The following is a 19,471-nucleotide window of genomic DNA, read 5'->3' as shown; positions in this document are numbered from 1 at the left end:
AGACAACGTGGTCTCAACCGTGGACAAGTGATTTATGGAATACACTTATTTGCATGCTCAGCTTTGTTTGTAAAAGTTTTCATTCAGAGGTACATAATTATTCTCCTGCAGCTTTATTCATAAGGTTGTTGGGTCCATTTTGTAGTTAGTAATGCGTGTGTTAGAAATAAATTGAAAATTGCTTCAAAAGGAATGCTTTTCAAAGGCAACCATTTTTGTATTCAAAGCCAGGTGAATATTCGTATGTAGTACTGCCCTTCGGGGCTTTGACCTTTTGTTCTTGAAATGGAATGTGGCAGCACGCCTTTAAATTGATCTAGTCTTGATGATGGCTACTGGCTTATTGTAGTCTAACTGAGGCGCAGGACTTTCGCAATCGTTCGAGATAGAAAATTTTCTTTGGCAAAGACAACATTGTTCTGTATTTGTGCAAGCTTGTGCATCTGTACCGCAGGGATAAGAGAGGGTCACAAGTGAAGGGTGTGGAAGGCTGGAACAGCTGTGAAGCAACACGGGGCTCACGTCTCCCGCTGGACACATTAGTCATTTCTAGGGAAGCTCAATGCCCTGTTGTCCGTCTGCTCCTTTCATTTGTCCCCCTAATCTTCCCACCCTTTCAACCCCCTATGCTGTACTCTTCCAAAAAAAGGCACGTGCACATAGGGCAAAGGCCCAATTCCCAAGTGCACAGCCCTGGCAAAACTATGAAAAGATCAATACTAGCATGAAAAGTCATCTGGTGGGCAGGCTTGCAACATTCCCCAAGGGACTTTTCGTTGTCCCCTCAATGCGTTAGCCCAGTTCACTGGAGGGCTTTAGGTGACTGTGACGGGGGCATTCTGTTTTAGCCACTCCTACCAGCTGCTAGCTGCTTAGGTTTACAGAGAATTCATTCAGCATTTGTAACGCACAACTGTCGGCTGCAATACGCTTGCTGTTTTATCAGTACATGACCTCAAGGAAGGTGCTTGTCCAGAGAAACAGATAAACGGAACAATGCCAAATTTACTACTTTGGTGAAAGCCTATGAGTGCTATTTGACAGATGGTTTAGCAGTGAGTTATTAGAAAATGTAACAGTTAATTTGTTCCATGACAATTTTATCCATATTTGAAATGATGCTTGATATTAACAGTAATAATGTAGCTTACGGTGCCTATAAGCTCTATGCCAATGCGCATGAGCATTGTTGAGCAAAGTTACAATTGTAGCCTCATTTTTGTCTGTACTCAATTTTGTCTCCGCCTATTTATGGGTGTCTTGACTTGCAGAGTGATTTTAATGAGGGTTATATTGGTCGAAGTAGATACGTACCTCCTTCCCCCTATTAGACCCTATTAGAATCATCGTTACGATATTGCATTGCTCATTGTGGCTTCACATTCGTATTAGAGCTCTTTCTTTCTGGTGAGACTTACTTTTCTAATACTCGCCTTGTTGCATTGTGTCTGAAAGATCACATTGCCATGGCAACATCTCCCAATGAAGACATTTTGACCAAGAATAATTGCTTTTTTGCCTCTTATGTGCCATATTATGTCTCTCTTTTTTTTTTTTTTTGCTTACTTTTATTCCAAACCCCATATCCTATTCAACATGCGGGTCAATGTAAGCCTGGATCTAGGAATTTATATTGAGATGGTCACAATTTAGGTCGTCTTAGTTCTGCATTATTTTAATAGTAAGGAGCAAGAGAGGGGGTGGAATGACTTAATAAAAAAAATCTAAGTACTGAACTGCCTTTGTAATTATCTATTTAGCGCCGTTATACTCACTGAAAGTACTTGCGCAGTATTTTAATCGAGTCCCTTAATGAGAAAAGAACTGCAGCATTTCTGAGGATAAGCAAGGCGAAAAGTCGTATTCTCTATCCGTGTCTGTTTCTCGTGATGTTTTGCTGTGTTTTTCAAAGAAACAAGTTTGTTCCTGTGCTTAAAACAAATTCAAATTTGAATTTTGATGTTACGGTCTCAAACTTGGCTTCTGTTTTGGGTTAATCAGACTGCCACATATGTTTCATTATGATTCAAGGGCTTAGTAATGATAAGAAAGTGAAAGGTGTATAGACATGGGATGTTTCCCATGCTGGAATTGTAGATAATTCCAATGTTCGATTGTTTTTTTTTAAGAAAGATAATTTGTTGGAGTGCTAATTATAAAGGCTCGCTGAAGAGCCAGTAGTGAAGAGTGAAAACACGTTGGAGTAGTTCTCAGGCAGTTCCCATAGTCCTCTAATGGCATTTCCAAAATCTTCTGAAAGATCATATCCGGGTGCACGAAGAAACGTGGACAGTGAAGCCACGGTGTCTCTTTACAGCGCAATCGAAACATAATAATTTCATGCCTGATTGTGTGCTCAGCAAAGCTACGAATAGGGGGCCGACATTTAACTTTAATTAGCTGTGATTTATTCATGCTGACTGGATAGCAAGGAGAAATTGGATCATCTGATTATAGTCAAGCATGAAAATGACCTGATTAAACACTTAACAGAACCAAAGAGGAGGGAGTCATGAGGAATCTGGAAAAGGAGACATTAGGGCATCAGCAAAATTACTAAGTTTTGCTCATCGTCAGTGTGGTTCTCTGCATCCACATTGTAACAAAAACGTCTAGCAACAATCAGAGTTAGTTCTCATTGTACATTGTTGACCTCTGACTTGGCAAATATCTCCAAACCATCATCAGCTGCAGCCCTTTGGCCCATAATCAGTCGAGTATGTGTCTACATTTTTGTCATGCATTTTATTCTCACAGTGGTTTTGTGTCTCTTCTCAGGTGTGCCAGCGAATGAGAGTCTTGAGTCTAAGAGTTGTAGCTCAACCAAAGCGTCTGGTCTTCAGCGCAATCGGGAAAAGAACAATATTGAGGTGCCGTTTGCACCCCCGCTGCCCAGCCCTACCCCGGCGTCAGCGCCAACGGGCTCTCCGGCCCCCGCTGCAGCTGCGGCGCCCCCGGAACCTCCTCGATCTCGCCTCCTGACCTCGTCTCCTCTCGGCGTCAAGAGGGAGCCGCAAGGTCCACCCCCTGTCCCTTCCCCTTGCCTGCTGAGGGCACCACCCCAGTTCTACCCTCCTCACCTACACTCACAGCAGGAGCCCTGCGTCCATCCACCCCCACATCCCCACCACGCCCGGCCAATCATAAGCCATCAAGTGCACCATCCGCTGCAGTACAACCTCCACGACATCAGGTAGGTGTTAATGAGGTGTAAATTGGTTACAGAGCTGTGTCAAAGACAAGAAGCTCTTATCCTCCATTTATGACCTGAGAAAATTATTACACAATAACTGCAACATGTATTTAGTGGAGTTCTTCACCCTCAGTATGAAACATGAGCTTATTCCATTATACTTCCTGTGCATTACAGCCTCATTTTCTCTCTTTGTCCTCGTAAATGCTACATGCAATGCAGTAAAACCATAACATTTTCCAAAGTCGTGTATTGTAGCGGCGAGATACTGTAAAATCACATTCACCACACAATATTGACTTTTCACATCAAAATTGATTTTCAGCCACCCGTGCAAGATTTACTGTTTTTCATTTAACCGTTTCCTCCTTTTAAATGTCAGCGCCGTCTTCCCTCACCTCTGGAAGAGACTTTATTGCATTAGCTTTCTTGTCAACTCACTATTATCATTTGATTGAAAATGTTATCGATTTCCACACAAGTGCATCATGCCACTAATTTGAATGTAAAGTCATTTAATCAAACACTTGAACTTGAATCTTTGTATTCTGTCATCTTTATCTTCAGCCACCAGAGCAGTCCTGTTCTGCCTAAACACCACCTCACTCCATCTCAACATCACCCACTCAGTGGGCTGCCCTCCTCGGCCCCCACCTTGCCTCTGTCCATAGCCAACCTCTCTACCTCACACTATTCCTCCCTACGGAGCCCGGCACATCGCCATTCGGCCATGTTTGCAACCCCAGCCACACTGCCTCCACCACCAACCTTACCTACCAACAGTTTAGTGGTGCCCGGGCACCCTGCGGGTACCCCCTACCCAGGTAATATTGCAAACGCCTCACAACAGATAAAAATACTGTTTACTTTGGGGTGTTAGTTAGTATATTTCAACATAATCCCACTACATTGAATACTGACAACAGTGCCCTGTTAAGTTATGACTTTGACTTTTTGGGGCTTTGAGGCCATGCAAATATTTCTAAAATAAAATCGAATAATGCATGTGTAGATTTTGATTGCAATTTTTCGGCAATCTTCATCAAATTGTAAAAGGAAGAAAAAAAAAAGTACATTTAGCAACAACAAAAACGCCACTGAAAATGGAAGGTGGGTGGTTACAGTACAGTATGCCTAAATGTCATTCTGACCAATCAGTCGTAAGTCAATTACCACCATCCAGTTTGTGGATTACTGTTTTAGGCTCCATGGCTAACATGGCTCCTAAAACCTTCAGCATTTAGACAAATTCCTAATTTAAGTTTAAGGTAGGAGAGTAGTTCTCATCAAAAATCATCAAGATTTATTCTTTTACGTGTAACAACCACAGCCTTTCTTTGTCAGGCCTAAGCATAAACACAAGTTCTATAAATACCTGGACAATAAAGTTGAACAATGTCTCTATGCTATTCTATTATCCATGACTTGGATTAGTTGGAGGTGAGTTGCAAAGTAAGTAGCAAAAAAATCCAAATTAATTCTAACTCATGAAAAAGACAAAAATATATATAAACAAAAAAGTAATGTGAAATGGATTTAGAGCCTCGATCTACCAAGACATTTGATTTATATGATTTCAACTTTGGAGAAATAATTTATGGCTCTTTTTTTGCTCCAGCGCGTAAACATATTCATAACGTATGAGTGGATGTAGTGAAAGAACCCTTACCATAAACTCATCAAACATATTCAAGATGAGCGAAAACATCTGAAAATGCCTTTGTGGATGAATGGAAACATTGGCCTACAGACGTACTCTGACATCATCTCCAGTCTTCTCAGAAGTGTGAAAGCTGTAACAGTTGGTGTGATGATGACTATCAGGAAAAAAGTAAAACAAAACAAATACAGTCATCCCTCGCTACATCGCGGTTCATTTATCAGTACATTACGGATTTTTTTTTCCAAATTAAGAAAAAAATCAAAAATTCCAAAAAATCAAAATAAATTTCTAAATTGAGGAATTATGGCACGAAAGTTGACCACACGCAAGCAGAAGGCAGGGAGTGCCCACACAATTGCAGTACGTACACTTCTACCTTTTTATTTAAAAAAAGTTGTTATAATAATGAGAGTTCTAAAAACATATTTACAGTATTGTACCTTGTTGTAAAAAAAACTGTTGTAATAATAAAATAGTTCTAAAAACATATTTACAGTATGTACACTTGTGCCTTGTTATATAAAAGTCGTAATAAAAGCGTTCCAAAAACATATTTACAGTATGTATACGTTAGCTACATCCACATATGTTACACACACACACACACGTATCATATTTATATTATTTAAACATTATTTTCTGTATGTCATTTATACTACATATTAATATAATATTTACATGTTTGAAACCATTATTTCATAAATAAATAATAATCAAATGATAATATATGCACATATATGGTTTAACATACACTTAGTGACACACACAAAATGTATGTATGTTTAAAAAAAGGATGATACTACTTTGCGGATTTTCACATATTACAGGTGGTCTTGGAACCAATGATTTGCGATAAACGAGGGATTACTGTACTACTGCTGTGTATCACACAGTGGTTAATTCAGTAAATTATTTGGTTCTTCTCGTTTATAAATGTACTACTTTGAATAATATGTTTTATGTAGCTGCTGTGCTGATAACCAAGTCATAATAAGTAGGAAAGTAGTCTACTACTTTACACAGATGGAAAAGTATGTAAAAAATATAGCTGTACCAATCTAATTTTGTGGACAGCTCTAATACCCGTTGAGTTGTTAAAAATATGCTGTGGATCACAACATTCAAAATCACACACTGTGTTATATGCAAAGGGCATTTTATATGGGTGGTAATGGCACATTTCCAGGGTGCAAAATTATCACTGAAACTGGACAATCATCCAAGCTGGAGAAAAACAGCGCTTAAAACACACATGCTGAAAATGCTGCGCTCTATCAGCAACCTAATGCAACCACAATATTTAATCTCGCTAGTGATTGGTGGTTGTAATTCTTTCCTTAAATGCTTTGAAGAAAGCAAGGACAGAGACAGTCGTCTCCAGCGACGATGCTTGTCCGTAAATTCTGCCTCACCGTGCATTCCATTCGACGGCGAGTGTGTGTGCTTTCTGCTGGGATGACTCTTGGTTCTTTCCTGTCTTTAGATACCAGCCTGTTGATATCATTCAACCAACCTATCATGTATTGCCAGCCTCATTCGGGGATTCTGATTGGCACATTGTCACAGGCAACTCTGTTACCACCACCAATGAGTCCCCACGTAGAAAATCCTCACAGCATGAGCTGGAGAAACAGAGAATGCCAGGTGACTATTTTCTTTCTCTTCTACCCTTGTTGTGAAGACTGACTGGGCGCCCGTGCCTTTTTTTTTTCTTGTGTTCCCACCTTTCCCCCTCTCCCTGCCCCCCTTTTCTGTCCTTTTTTTGGGGGGGTTTTCCTCGCTCTCCTTTCTTGCAGAGCATGATCTACTGCGGCAGGAGCTGAACAACCGATTCCTGGTTCAGAGTTCAGAGCGAGGCCGGGGGCCACCCGCCTCGCCGCTGGCCCCCGTGTCGCTCCTGAGGGCAGAGTTTCACCAACATCAGCACATGCACCAGCACCAACACACCCACCAGCACACCTTCACGCCCTTCCCCACCAGTCTGCCCCCGGCCGCCATCCTCACCCCGCCCACCGCACCTCCCATGGTGCGTAACCAAGCCAGAAATGTGAGGATAAGTAAAAAACAAAAATAATTAAATCAAATTTAAAAGTTACTTCCCTTGCCACCAGTCCCAGTCCCCTTCTTAATTAGCTCCTGCTATTTATTCACCCCATAATTGACCCATTACGTCCCGTTGCGGTAGGAATCCCTCCCTCCAATAAAATAATCCCCTAAAATGATCAGTTTAGATTTGTGATCAAATCCACACTGCTTCCCTCTTATTTGATTCACACACGCAACCATGCACAAGAATACATTGGAGGTCAAATGTGTGTATACAAATTTGTGTTACGCTTGCTTTTGTTCATTTTCATCACATTATTTACCATGCGTTGCGTTTCAAAGTGTTGGGTCGGCTAAACAGGACCCCAAGTTTGATATGAAATGTCAGTCCAATAATGTACATTATATTAAGGTAGACTTTGTGTTGACATGATTCTGTTTTGAAATTGTGGAAGCTCTCATTGGCATGTTCAAAGTAATAACAAATTATCAGATAGGTGTACACAGAGGCACAATCCGGACGTCACAGTTTATAGAATGCCGTCATTGGCGATGAAAGACAGTTTAGATGCTATTTTGATCCTGTGGTCGGATTGCTGCTGTTGCTGCTGCTAACAGATTGCCATTAAGTTTAGCATGGCAGTTTATAGGGGAGGGTTAATCTGTATTTCCCAGACTAGTACTGAGGAAGAGAGTTGATCACTATTCATTCATCATTCCTCACATCCAGCAATTTATGCCGGGAATCACAATTTTCCTCTCATGGCACAAGTGTAATAGATGTCATCCGTCATCTCCCGACCTCTGATTAAGAGCATGCTGGTCCCATTAGTAGCTCACTTTAAAATTCCCTCTATCCTGTGGCTTAAAAATCAAAGCTCCGGCATGGTCTCAGATAATTACTGAGTGATTTTCAGTTCAATTATTTGCCATTTGGTATGTTGGTTATCTGTGACATGTCAGGAATTCCATACAGTACACAGTCTCTGCTTTCATGATGAAGAGACTTGCTCACAGTCCAACATCTTCAGTTTTTTCTTTTTTCTGTCTTTCATCTTAATGTGTTTTCCTCACCCCTCCATGTTCCTAACAATGATTCTTCTCTTTGGATGCATGCCGAGAGCCGCGGGATTAATGATGTAGTTGTTGTTGCTGTGTTGTCAGGTGGTTTAGCTCAGCTTCCCTCTCCTGTCTTCTCCACACTCCTCCTGTTGGCTCTTGTATAATTTCAGCAGTTACACTCCTTGGCTAATGACAGTAATTAATGAAATTACACAGCATCAATATTTGTTTATTGTTCAGTGGCCTCAAGCAGGTGGCTTACCAAATGGCAGCATTGACCCACACTGCCACTCCCCCCCCTCCTTGCAACGTATGTGAGCAAGAAATATCGATGAAAGATAAGCTGTTTGGAATAAAATCGACAGGCACCGTAAATTCCAGGGGTGAATTTCCCCCCTTTTCCCTTTACAAGGCCATAAAGCGACACTTCTAGCGTTAAGAATTAAGCAGGCCGGCACTTCAGTAATGCAGAGGAGGCATTTAATGAGCTCGAAAGCTGGCTCGAGGTTTCCTCTCAGTTGGCTGTCTGTCTTTGATTTGGGCTCATTAGGACCCACGAACGAACACTGCCGCCGCTGCTGCTATTTTTGTGCAGATGTGAATGTCCCTGCCACACCAGAGGGCTTCCAAGTCCAAAGCTGTGTCCTCACAAGGAGTTTAGCCAACAGCTCAACCACCCACCCGCCTTGCAGCACACATTGCAATATATGTCCCGACTACCCACTAAGTTTTACGTAAACTAAAATAGTGCCCAGAGTTTATAAAAACACTCGCCAAAAGCACCTGCAAATGGTTTGTGTATTTGTGGAGGGGAATAAGTAACTGTCACTTGTAATTAGTGTGTTTAAAATTTTCGAGCCTGTATTGGCTCGAGAACGTTTTCGCTGTCTTCTCCCCGTTCGTCTCAGCTTCGTGATAAGTTCCTTGTGCGTCGAGGGCATGATCAAAAACAACAACACAGTTGTTGAATGGCAAATTACTGATGTGGCTATTCCCCTAGACCAGAGCTCCCCTGCTAAAAAGCTTTCACCACATCACTTTAGCGTTTATAGAGTGTTTTTTCGGTGTATCAGTTACATGCTGATCTGTCCTGAATCAGCTCCTAACCATTGCTAACGCTGTCTGCTCCACTCGCATCAAATCCTAAAAGACAGACGGTAGACTCTTGTCTTTCTTTTCTTTTTTTTTCTATTATTCACAAAGATTGGATTTTTCCCTGGCTTAAATCACCGTTTTTAAAGTCTGGGTTGCTGACAAACAACTTTGTTTTCATGCTGCAAGCTGCAGGGCCTCTTTTGAAAATCCTTAGTAAAAACTATTCGTTTCACATAAATTCTCCAGTGGTTTGGTATATAATGATATAATTCCCATGATGAACACGCCCCACTCCACCCAACCACCGCCACCCTCGCCTTGTATGCTCAGTTGGATAATTTGATTTTGTCCTGTTAATAATAATTTTACTGCCTTATCTGACAATTCAATCTAAATAACCCCATGACTGGTGAAAGCCAGCTGCTTCACTTTAGGATTTAATAGTCTGAATCAAATCCTGCTCTTTGCTGTTTTGCAGATGTTGATCATATGTCTTGTTTTCTTCCTTAAATATCACAAGATGTAATGATGAAAGTGTTATACAATATGTTGGACTGAGTTAAATTGATCACGTCTAATCCAGTTTTGTGTTTTCTGTTGTTTTTCTCTTTCAGTTTGACAAATATACTCCAAAACTGGATAATCCGTTCATCAGACATCATTCAAATGTAAGTCATTGTATTTTGAATCACTTATTGGCATTTTGAAGGGTCAATATTTGACCTGTTTGTTGTGTCGTCCGAGGATCATTTTGTTTTCTCCCTCCCCTTTCCCCCTCAGTTCTTCCCCTCCTACCCCCCTACCATGCCAGGTATGCCCCCGCTGCTCCCTCACTCAGGACCCTTTAGCTCACTGCAAGGAGCCTTCCAACCTAAGGTCAGTCTTTTAGTCAAATCGCATCCATGATCTGAAAAAAAAATAATAATTTCCACACAAAATAACCTGCAACCACCAGCTATTGTGCAGTCAAAAGAGTTGTGTATTCAAAACCACCAAAATAAATTTTGTGGGAGAAAATGATGAAATGATCATATTTCACATGAAATTTGTAATATTCTATTCATTTATTAGTTACAGTCGATGCAAAATGTGTTGTCTGAGTATACGGCAGCCAGAGCTGAGCATTGACCTGAGCCATGACAGGCAACAGCTGAGAGCATAAGATAACATCTGTCTGTCTAGGCGAGACAAGCCTCCAAAGGCTGCAGGGGGGGGGGGGGGGGTAAGAAGATGTGGGAGGAGGGTGTGGTTGTGTCTGGCAGATGCCCAAAGGCTCTGACCCAGTGTAAGCACCAATCAAAGCTGGCCCAAATCCCCTGGCCTTATTCCCGGTGGGTTCTGTCATGAAAGAGGCCCTTTTGTGAAAGGCCCCTCCAGATGGGTCACGGAACACTTTTATATGTGGAAATCCTCTGAGAAGCATTCTGCGTGAGGAGCTCGGGGTTGGAATACGTGTGTGTGTTTGGATGTTTGCGTGCTGGGGAAAACCGATGACTTAGGTCAACCTGCAGGAATTTCCCCATCCGTGATTTAAGGGTGGATTAATACGGCTGATCCAGGCACTCTGATGACATGAAAAGAAGATCAGAAAGATCCGAGATGTGTTAGCCTTGCCGTGGGTCAACAGCTTCATTGCACTTGTACTCACCATCATCAGCTTTGACACAGCAGTAGCTAAAGATTAGAGAGTTGAAAATGATAAATGGAATCGTTTTCCATTCGATTGGAAATAGAATGCGTTTGTGCACTTACTTTTTGCAGACATACTAACAGTACATACAGTCAAAAAAAACATACTGCACCTTTGATTGTTGTTTCTTACCCTTCACTAGTACGCTTTTCCGGTCAACTTTTACTGCTAATGTGTGATCTCTCTCATTCTCAGGCATCCAATCCCATCGATGTAGCAGCACGTCCCGGAGCGGTACCTCACGCACTTCTTCAGAAAGATCCACGGGTAAGCATCAAGCCATCCATGGAAGGACGAGTAGTTGGCAAAGCTGGTGCATAGTTATGAAGTTTTGGGTTCAAATTTGCACTCTAGCCTTACAGAGTGGCGTTTGAATGTTCTCCTTGTGCTTGTATGTGTTTTCCCCTGGTTCTCTGGCTCCTTCCCACAAACGGTCAACAAATACGGTCAACTAAGGTTAATTTAAGGCTCTAAATTCTGTGAATGTGAGCTTGAATGGTTGCTTGTGTCAATGGACACTATTATTGCCTGGCAACCAGTTCAGCGAGGATACACCATATAGAGATGGATGGACGGACGGATAGAATGGAAATGTTGAATGAAGCAAATGAGATCCACGTGTGTTTAAGAAATGTCTTTGTATTTAGGGTTAAGGCTACTTCTAACCCACCGGACATGTATCCATATGAAACTAACATTAATACCACGAGGTGTTCAACAGCTCCACTTATTTGTTCTTCATAAAGCTTAGATGACAAGTATTGTCTGCTTCTCCACACAGATAACGGACCCATTCAGGACCAATGTTCGAGTAAGTTGCAACTTTCTCGTCTCTTCCCGTTATAAAGTTTCATGTCTCTGGCCAGGCCACAAAGTCAAACATTCCACAATAGTGGTTGACCTAGAAAATACAAGCTGCTGCATTTAAGGATAGCATTGAGGTCGCTCTGGGTTATTGTCGTCGGGGGTTAGATTGTGTTAGTCATTGCTTTGTTGAAAGCCACGATGACTTCCCACTTTGTAGTTTGGCCAGAAATTCTCAATACCGACATCCAATTTTAACTTTGCCTATAAAGGCCAGCTGGCTAACATTGGTTTCTCTTTAAATATGTAGAAACCTGGCAAGTGGTGTGCGGTGCATGTCCAGATCGCGTGGCAGATCTACCACCACCAGCAGAAAATGAAGGTGCGTGAGATGGAAACAGTTTTTGCTGTCACAAAAACTAGACGTGTAAATGAAACAAATCACACACAAAAAAGGTCATACAGTTAAGTCTCGATGTTAAAATCTGGAATTATGTTATTGAATATTGAAACCAAATGCAGGTGCTTTTATGCTCTGAAGAGAAATCATCAGTAACCATCACAATATTGAATAAATCTAACAAATTAGGGACGTCACTGAAATATGTGGGATCATTAAGACCCCTGCGCTGCTGGTGACGTGTCAAAACCTTTGTTGTAAGATGATGCTTCATCATTGGCGATGTAGTTATTTGTTGCCTAGCAACCACATTTTCTCCTCTCTCTGTTTGTGCTTTGCTCTAATCTAGCAAATGCAGCTGGACCCCCACAAACTAGACATGAATGGGAAGCTGGATCTGTTCAGCCGACCCCCCGTCCCAGGTGTCTTCCCAGGATTCCCATATCCTCACGACCTGGCCCGACCTCTCTTCTCTTCAGGTCAGTGGGGTCCCTCAGGAGCAAAATACATGGAGGAATAATATCTATCAAGAGACATCATTTGAAAAATTGTGACTGACATCCATGAATAGCTTTGTTGCTTCTGGTACAGACAGAGCTTGTATGTCCAAACAATTTTTTGGTTTGCAATTGCAAAATAAAGTTTGTGATGTGAAGGGATGGATTTGAAAGTGTTTGTGAAAGAGGCAAGCAAACATATTACTAAGTGACAGAAAATAAATGAATCCGTTTTTGGGAAGCCTGCAGTCACATAAAAGCTAGGTTTTGTTTGACTGAACTGGTCCAGAGTTTCATAGCAATTCAATCCTCTTCTGCTCCAGGTACAGCGAGCAGTTCTATCTCGCCTTCACTTGAAACTTTTACAAGCCTGTGTCTCAAACATGTTTTATCGATGCAAAACCAGAAAACCTGTAGAGACAGAAATGTAGAGTTGAAAGGAGTTTTGGAGTATTTGATATGACATGACTCTGGAGGACTTGGATCATTCAGAAACTTGAAAATTGCATTACTGAATAGATATCTCATAGTCATTGTTCTTGTTTTTCTTTTGTTTTGTTTGTTCCTTTCTTCCTTTCCTTTTTTTTATTACAAACATTAACATGTTACAACAAAAATCAAGAACAACATCCTTACAATTAAAAATCCAAAATAAAACAAAACACAACCACTGTACACAAAGCAAACAAAAAAAGAGAGACAAAAGACCACATACATAAAAAAATCAATGCAATAATTAACAAAAGAAATTTACAAAATTAACAAAAAATGTCATCTGTAAGTTGCACGATGAAGTTCAAGAAGAATTTAAGTCCAGGGTGTTCGTATTTGTCCTTATCCAAAACATGTATGCGTAACAACCTGTCTGCACGGCGGTGAGAAGCAATGAGTTCCTAGTAGGTGTATGAATGATCATTCATTTTTATTATTGGCAGAAAATGTGAGTGTCAATATGGAATTTTGCTTCGGGGCATGGGCCGGCTCTGTGTCCAACATCAGATTTCATTTAAGTAATTGTGTTTTGTCCTACACCGAGGGGGAAACTCTCTGTTAATCATGCAGTGGAATGAGAGATACCATTTCATGGATTTGCTATACAGTCATTGATTAAAGCAAAAATCCACTTTGAAAACTTGAACTTTAATTTGTGCACCACTACCTGAAGTAATTATCAAGCCATGGAGTGTCTGATTGGAAACTAATAATCCCCATGTCCTCTTCTCTGCTAGGCTCAGGCCACCCAGCTCCCTCTCCATATGGTCCAGCTCCCCACCCCAGTGGTTTCCTGCCTCCTAGCCATTTGGCAGGTAAGTGTAAGTAACTCCATGTTATAATTGCCTTCTTTTCCATCACTCTCACATGGTGCATCCTACCTGGTATCATATCCTGTATTGACCAAGTAACCTCAAGTCAACCCTTATTTGGGTGTTTGGATCATTGAAAAGGAAAACAACTGGAGGTGACAAAGGGCCCTTTGTTACCCATATATGTTCCTTGTATGTTTGTTGATAAATAGTATCAACTATCTCCATCTAAGCGTTAATAATTCCCCAACTCCAAAATGCTTTTTGGAGGGAAACTTGATTTGATGGTTAAGGTGTGCCTGCATCAAATCTTGTTCAGATTTGGTCCAGGAAAATGAACACACCCTTCAACTCCATGTTCCCTCAGCCTTTCTACAGGCACTTTCTGTTCATTCCCAAGACCTCTTTTGCATAAAGTGGTGTTGTTGTCCTAATCCAAGAGTGACAAGCCACTCCAGTTAGGAGTGCTGGCCACAGCAGTATCCTGAGGCCTTGAGCTAGGGTGTCAGCGCTAAACAAAACAGCTCGCTTGTAAGAAAAAAGCCGAGTGGAACGGGTCGGTGTGGTGGTGATCACTGTTCGCCAGTGCCCCACCCTACCCCCCGTTTTTGCTAATCCCTGTTTGGCATTTTGCAGATCCTTTCAGTCGCTCCAGTTCCTTTGGCGGCCTCGGCAACCTTTCAAGCAGTGCCTTCGGAGGATTAGGCAACCCCTCGCTTGGTAAGCGCTGGCCCCCTCTGCTCCTCCAACGCTTCCCTCTTAAATCTGGCCCCTGTGGCCAGTAACATAACAGAGTAGGGAAAGCATTAGACCACAGGGAGAGTCAGCAGGGGGAGGAGAAAATTCAAGACACTTAGCTCTAGTTTCCGTGTCAAAGCAGCCCTGGCCAGGGGAAGCTCAATGGGGCTGTGCAACACACCGCAGCAGACCTTCTTGCTGCCATTTCATCTACCAACTGCCCCCCCCAACAGCTGGGGTTTAATCTCGAGAAGTCACTGCCAACGGATTCTCCCAGGTCCTCTGTTGGTGGCGATTCAAATATTAATTATTTGACAAGCCCCTTCTGCACCATCATGGAGTTTTGGCTGTCTTTCCTTTCATCGTTCCATTTTTTAACTGCCAAATTAGTCGTTCTGTTGAGAAAATGGATGTGACTGGAATAGACATGCTTTGGAATGCTTAAGTATCCCCCTGAATGTTCACAGCCCTCAGCTACAGGGGGGTAAATGAATCGTCAGAAAGCACACCCTTTAATCCAACGGAAAGTTATTATTATTTGTATCCTGGGGGAATGCCATTAATGCCTGAGTGAGCATCCAGAGAAAATGGAAAAGAAAACTTTTAATGCTGAGTCGTTTCTATTTTGTTGGTCCCCCAAAGTGTGTAAAATGAGCTCACAGCAGGTCAAATGTCTGTCTCCGCCTTCCTTCCAGGGTCCAACAGTATGTTTGGCCCCAAGGAGGGACCCGGAGGACTGCCCCCTTTTAGTAGCCCACAACATGACACCTGGAACAGGCTGCGACGCACGCCGCCATATTTCCCTACCCCGCCGCAGTGGCCTAAAACTGCAGATGCCGAGAGGAGCAGCTCCGCCAACAGCCATGAGCGAGAACGGGAGAGAGAAAGAGAGAAGAGAGACTCATCTATCGGAAAAGAAGAAAAGGATAAAGACCGGTGAGCTTTTTTTTGTTCTTTGATTACTAGTAGACAGGCATTCACTCAAGTGCAATTATTTACAGTATAATCAACAAGCAAGGTCCAAGAATAAACAGTTTCAAATATCATACAAATCCATAGATAAGCCGTACTAGACAGTTCAAAATGGCTTATCGTCCGAAAAATACTGTATAAATTACTCCACCTGGGTGTTTTTTTTTTCTTTTCAACTTTTTACACCCACTTTTTGGTGCATACTTTATCCTCAATAATGGTAAAAAAACAAATAGGATAGTTTTGGACTGGATAGTACATAGTCAGGGTAGGAGGTTTATCCATCCACCCATTTTCTAAAAGCATTTACCCTTATTTGGGTCTTGTGCTTATTCAAGCTGCATGCCATTTGCAGGTCACACATAGCCAAAACAACCAACCTGATTTTCTTATCATCACAGAGATTCGGTAGAACGCAACCGCCACTCCAACCGGTCATCTCCAGCTTCTGCACCAGTCAGCTACCAGATCAGCAACTTGATACGCTCCACCAGCCAGAATAGCGATCCAGTCCGGCATCACAGCGGCAGCGTGGATCGGGTGCGCGAAACAGACAAAGAGCTACTAGAGCGCCATAGAGACTCCTCCGCCCTAGTCGACATTAAGATAAAGGAAAGCCGTTCTCCTGGCAAGGAGATGCTTGAGAGAAGATCTTCAGAAGACTCTATCAAGCCAGTTCAGCGTTCTCCTTCTCCGTACTCCAAGGCAGTGACCAATGAGCAGAGCATGAAGATGGCGGGTGGGCCTATACTCAAAGACAGTGAGAGGAAAGAGCCTCCATGCGGGGAGCAGTTCCACAAGGTAAAAAATGATGACATGAAGATCAAGGAGGAGAGGAAAGAGGAGCAGGAAGTTATGGTGGTGAGTTCTGAGCCAGCTAACCAGCCACCTGCACAAGTGCAGCCAGCTCTTATTAGTCAGCCTGGAAATCCACACCACCACCACCCTCCGCTGTCTCAGCATCCTCATCTTCCCTCCCCGCGTGGCAGTGACATTCCAGGAGCGGGTTTGCATGCTGTCCCCATGGCACACTCACTACCCCTTTCCATGAGTGCCATGCCCCAAATGGGCAGCCTAAATGTTCTGGACCGGGCACGCATGGCTCCTTTCATGGGAGTCAGCCCGCTGGCAGGAAGAGAACGTCTCCCCCACCCGGCATTTCCTTGGGACCCTCTTCGAGAGGCCTACCGCAACCTGGACCTGCAGAGGCGCATGGACTTCCAACTCAGGGCCGAACAAGGGCATCGCTTCCCCAGCGTGTACGAACAGGAGCGAGCCTACCGTGAGCGAGAAGCTCACGACTACGCTCACCACGAGCACCTTTTGGAAGTACGCAGGGAGCACGAGAGGATGCGGCAGCAGGCGGAGGAGCGAGAGCGCCTCCACCTGCGGGAAGAGCTGGACCGAGCGCGGCTCCATCAGCTGCACCAATCGCCCATGGAAGGCCACCTACCGCACATGCCTTCGTTTATGCCCCACCTTGGTGGAATGCCCTACCCCAGACTCAGCCCCTCCACTGGGCACAACGGCCTTCTGAACAGAACCCCCCCTACTGCTGCTCTCAGCGCCCCCCCGCCACTTGTGCCAGCTGGCAGTGCCAGGCCAGCCTCCCCCAGGAGGACTACACCCCTCACGACCACCCAGGACCCACGGGACTATTCCCCATCTCGCAACCCCAAAGAGGTTGAGGCACGGTAGCTTCTTGGATGAAAAAAATGCACTCACAAGCTCCACTTTCCCAATCAGAAATTGTCCCTTTGAACAAAACGCACTCCTCTTCCACAGAGAAGAGCAGACTTCCCCGAGGGAAAGTATGATTGTACAGTATCTGATTGAGCACATGCCATGACTCTTTTTTGATGAATGAGGGTTTGAGTCAAGACAACACAAATACACGTACTATGTTTATAGCCACCTTAAATATTTGATAATTATTAATATATTAATCAAATGACTTTTTTCAGCTGTAAGTGGAAAACTAGGCTCCGAAGTGGTTTGTATATTTGCTATCCTTGTTTAATGTATAAATATCATTTCTATTAATTTGATGTAATTTGTGTGTTTGTCACACCTTTTACAATATTTATCCCCATTGATTGTGTGTTCTATCCATTATGACTGAAAAGACTAGATTTGGATTACCCTTGGGTAATTTAACCTCATGGTACCAGGATATCCTCAAAATGGCAATGTACAGTGTTATATAACCAATTTGTTTTGCCTCTGAGATATGCAGACAAATATATATAATGAGGTCTTTGTTCAGTCTCTGTACAGAAAGCTGATGTATATAACCTGTTAATATTCCTTTGCTGCAAAACGACGGTGTAAATTTACTAGGCTTTTTAACCATTTCTTTAAAAAAAAAAAAAAAAAAGAAAAGGAAAAAAAACACAATTGAGTCCAATATGTGGAATTCATCCTGCTTGAATATCAAGACAACAGACAAGCCATGCCAATGGATGTAAAGTGACTTTAGGTGCCGGAAGGGAGCCTAGGAGGATCATCTGCTATCTATGCAAAGCAGCAATGGCACCCTAGCTAGATCTCCTGGAGGCAGCGTACTGTACTGGTGACACCAAGAGTCTTGGGTAAACTATGCCAATGATAGAACAATGGTATTATTTAAAGACTTCCATGTCATAAACTGGGCCCGAGCCAGACAGAAAAGAAGGACACTTTAAAGTGGGCAACAAAAAAGACTTTCTCTGTCAAACTTGTGGTTATGTGCAGTTGTTTTTCTTAGATTCTTGTATACAAAAGCAGTAGAGTTTTAGGCGTGCAAAGTAAAAAAAAAAAAAAATGAACATTCATGGTTTAAAATGTATGAAATAAAGTTTGGACCTAATGTCACATGTTTTCTGCCTGTCCTTTTATCACATACTGTGAACTGCACCTGCGCAATGTTAATGTGATATTTGTAGTTTTTACCATTAATCGGTGGCTTTTGGGAGATCAGTATTTGCTCATCGGTTTATTACTTTGCAACCTTAATGATACCGTATTTTTACCGAGAAGCCTCACCATCCGATCGTCTGACCATAATTTGTCAAACATTTGATGCGGAGCTGTTCAGTGGGATCGATGAGATAGTGGCCTGGCAATCTGGTGGGGAAAAATAGGTCATTGATTTTGTATGAAAGCAGGTTTTGAGTGTTTGTGTTTCAGGTAACCAGTATTGACTGGCAGCCCAGCAGCATATTGACCCACAGTCTGGGCTCATTAAAAGGAACAATGCCTTCGAGGCAGGCTATTGGTGGGTGAGAGGCTCTCTCCTAATGCGCAACCTCTCATCTGCCTTTCTAATGAGGCCCCAAGATGCAGTGGAGTGGCTGCGAAGGGAGCCCCGAGGTGCCCTGTCTTTTTATCGACAAGACCTTGGCTACACTCGCCTCCTGTCCGGGGACAGCCAATTCATCCCGATAATGCCCCCGCTACTCATCTCACTGCTGTGTGCCGTGAGATCCAGCGATCCTATCCCATGGTATCAGCACATAATGACAGCGTGGGATCAAACTGGGGCCAGGTCATTAGGGGATGTTATTGAAAATCCATGGCACCTCTGTGTTCCACACACTTGAGCTGAGTTTTTTTTTTTAAAAGGCTTGTTGCAACCACAATGAAAGGATTGGGCCAGTGTATTGGGGAGGCTTAAATGACTATTGCTTTCAATTTAGGCTTCCAGAAATCGAGCCATGTATTGCTTAGATGGGTAGCATCTGTCCGCAGACAGCTTCACTTTACTACTATGTGCTTCTGGTCCTAATCATCTCGTCAGAATCGGGCACTTAACCCTCGTACTTGTTACTGCTTACTGATTTTTCCTGTAAGCATTATTTACCAAGCGCGCTGGTGGACACAAAAAAGACGCACCTTCCATTTGGGCTGCCTCAATCACTATCTTGTGCTCTATCCGTTTCACAGTGTGGATTAGACCCTCTGGAGATGAAAAGCTCCATCAGTTTCATTCATCATCTGGCAAGGTCAATTTATTTCAGCACACAGTC

At 42.8% G+C, this 19,471-nt stretch overlaps 1 protein-coding gene across 9 annotated transcripts in view; it reads left to right on the top strand.

Moving 5' to 3' along the window:
* Positions 1-18,833, top strand: part of fbrsl1 (fibrosin-like 1) — a 227,704-nt gene extending 208,871 nt beyond the window's left edge. For 3 of the 9 annotated variants that reach the window (XM_085910595.1, XM_085910591.1, XM_085910588.1), the window contains 13 exons: positions 2,779-3,193; positions 3,761-4,017; positions 6,653-6,903; positions 9,674-9,727; positions 9,840-9,935; positions 10,945-11,016; positions 11,531-11,560; positions 11,864-11,935; positions 12,303-12,432; positions 13,680-13,763; positions 14,391-14,474; positions 15,188-15,428; positions 15,866-18,832. In XM_085910595.1, coding sequence (XP_085766721.1) covers positions 2,779-3,193; positions 3,761-4,017; positions 6,653-6,903; positions 9,674-9,727; positions 9,840-9,935; positions 10,945-11,016; positions 11,531-11,560; positions 11,864-11,935; positions 12,303-12,432; positions 13,680-13,763; positions 14,391-14,474; positions 15,188-15,428; positions 15,866-17,162 — 3,083 coding nt within the window. In that variant the 3' untranslated portion in view covers positions 17,163-18,832. Of the gene's footprint in view, positions 1-2,778; positions 3,194-3,760; positions 4,018-6,339; positions 6,501-6,652; positions 6,904-9,673; positions 9,728-9,839; positions 9,936-10,944; positions 11,017-11,530; positions 11,561-11,863; positions 11,936-12,302; positions 12,433-13,679; positions 13,764-14,390; positions 14,475-15,187; positions 15,429-15,865 lie in introns of all 9 variants that reach the window. The other 6 variants (XM_085910596.1, XM_085910589.1, XM_085910590.1 and 3 more) reach the window with 5 other exon arrangements.
* Positions 18,834-19,471: the final 638 nt, after the last annotated feature.

This window comes from Syngnathus leptorhynchus, chromosome 4 (assembly GCF_054491065.1).
Source record: "Syngnathus leptorhynchus isolate UIUO chromosome 4, UIUO_Slep, whole genome shotgun sequence".
Taxonomy (NCBI): Eukaryota; Metazoa; Chordata; class Actinopteri; order Syngnathiformes; family Syngnathidae; genus Syngnathus; species Syngnathus leptorhynchus.
Note: the sequence above shows the minus strand (reverse complement) of the source record. Positions and strands in the feature narration are given on the sequence as shown.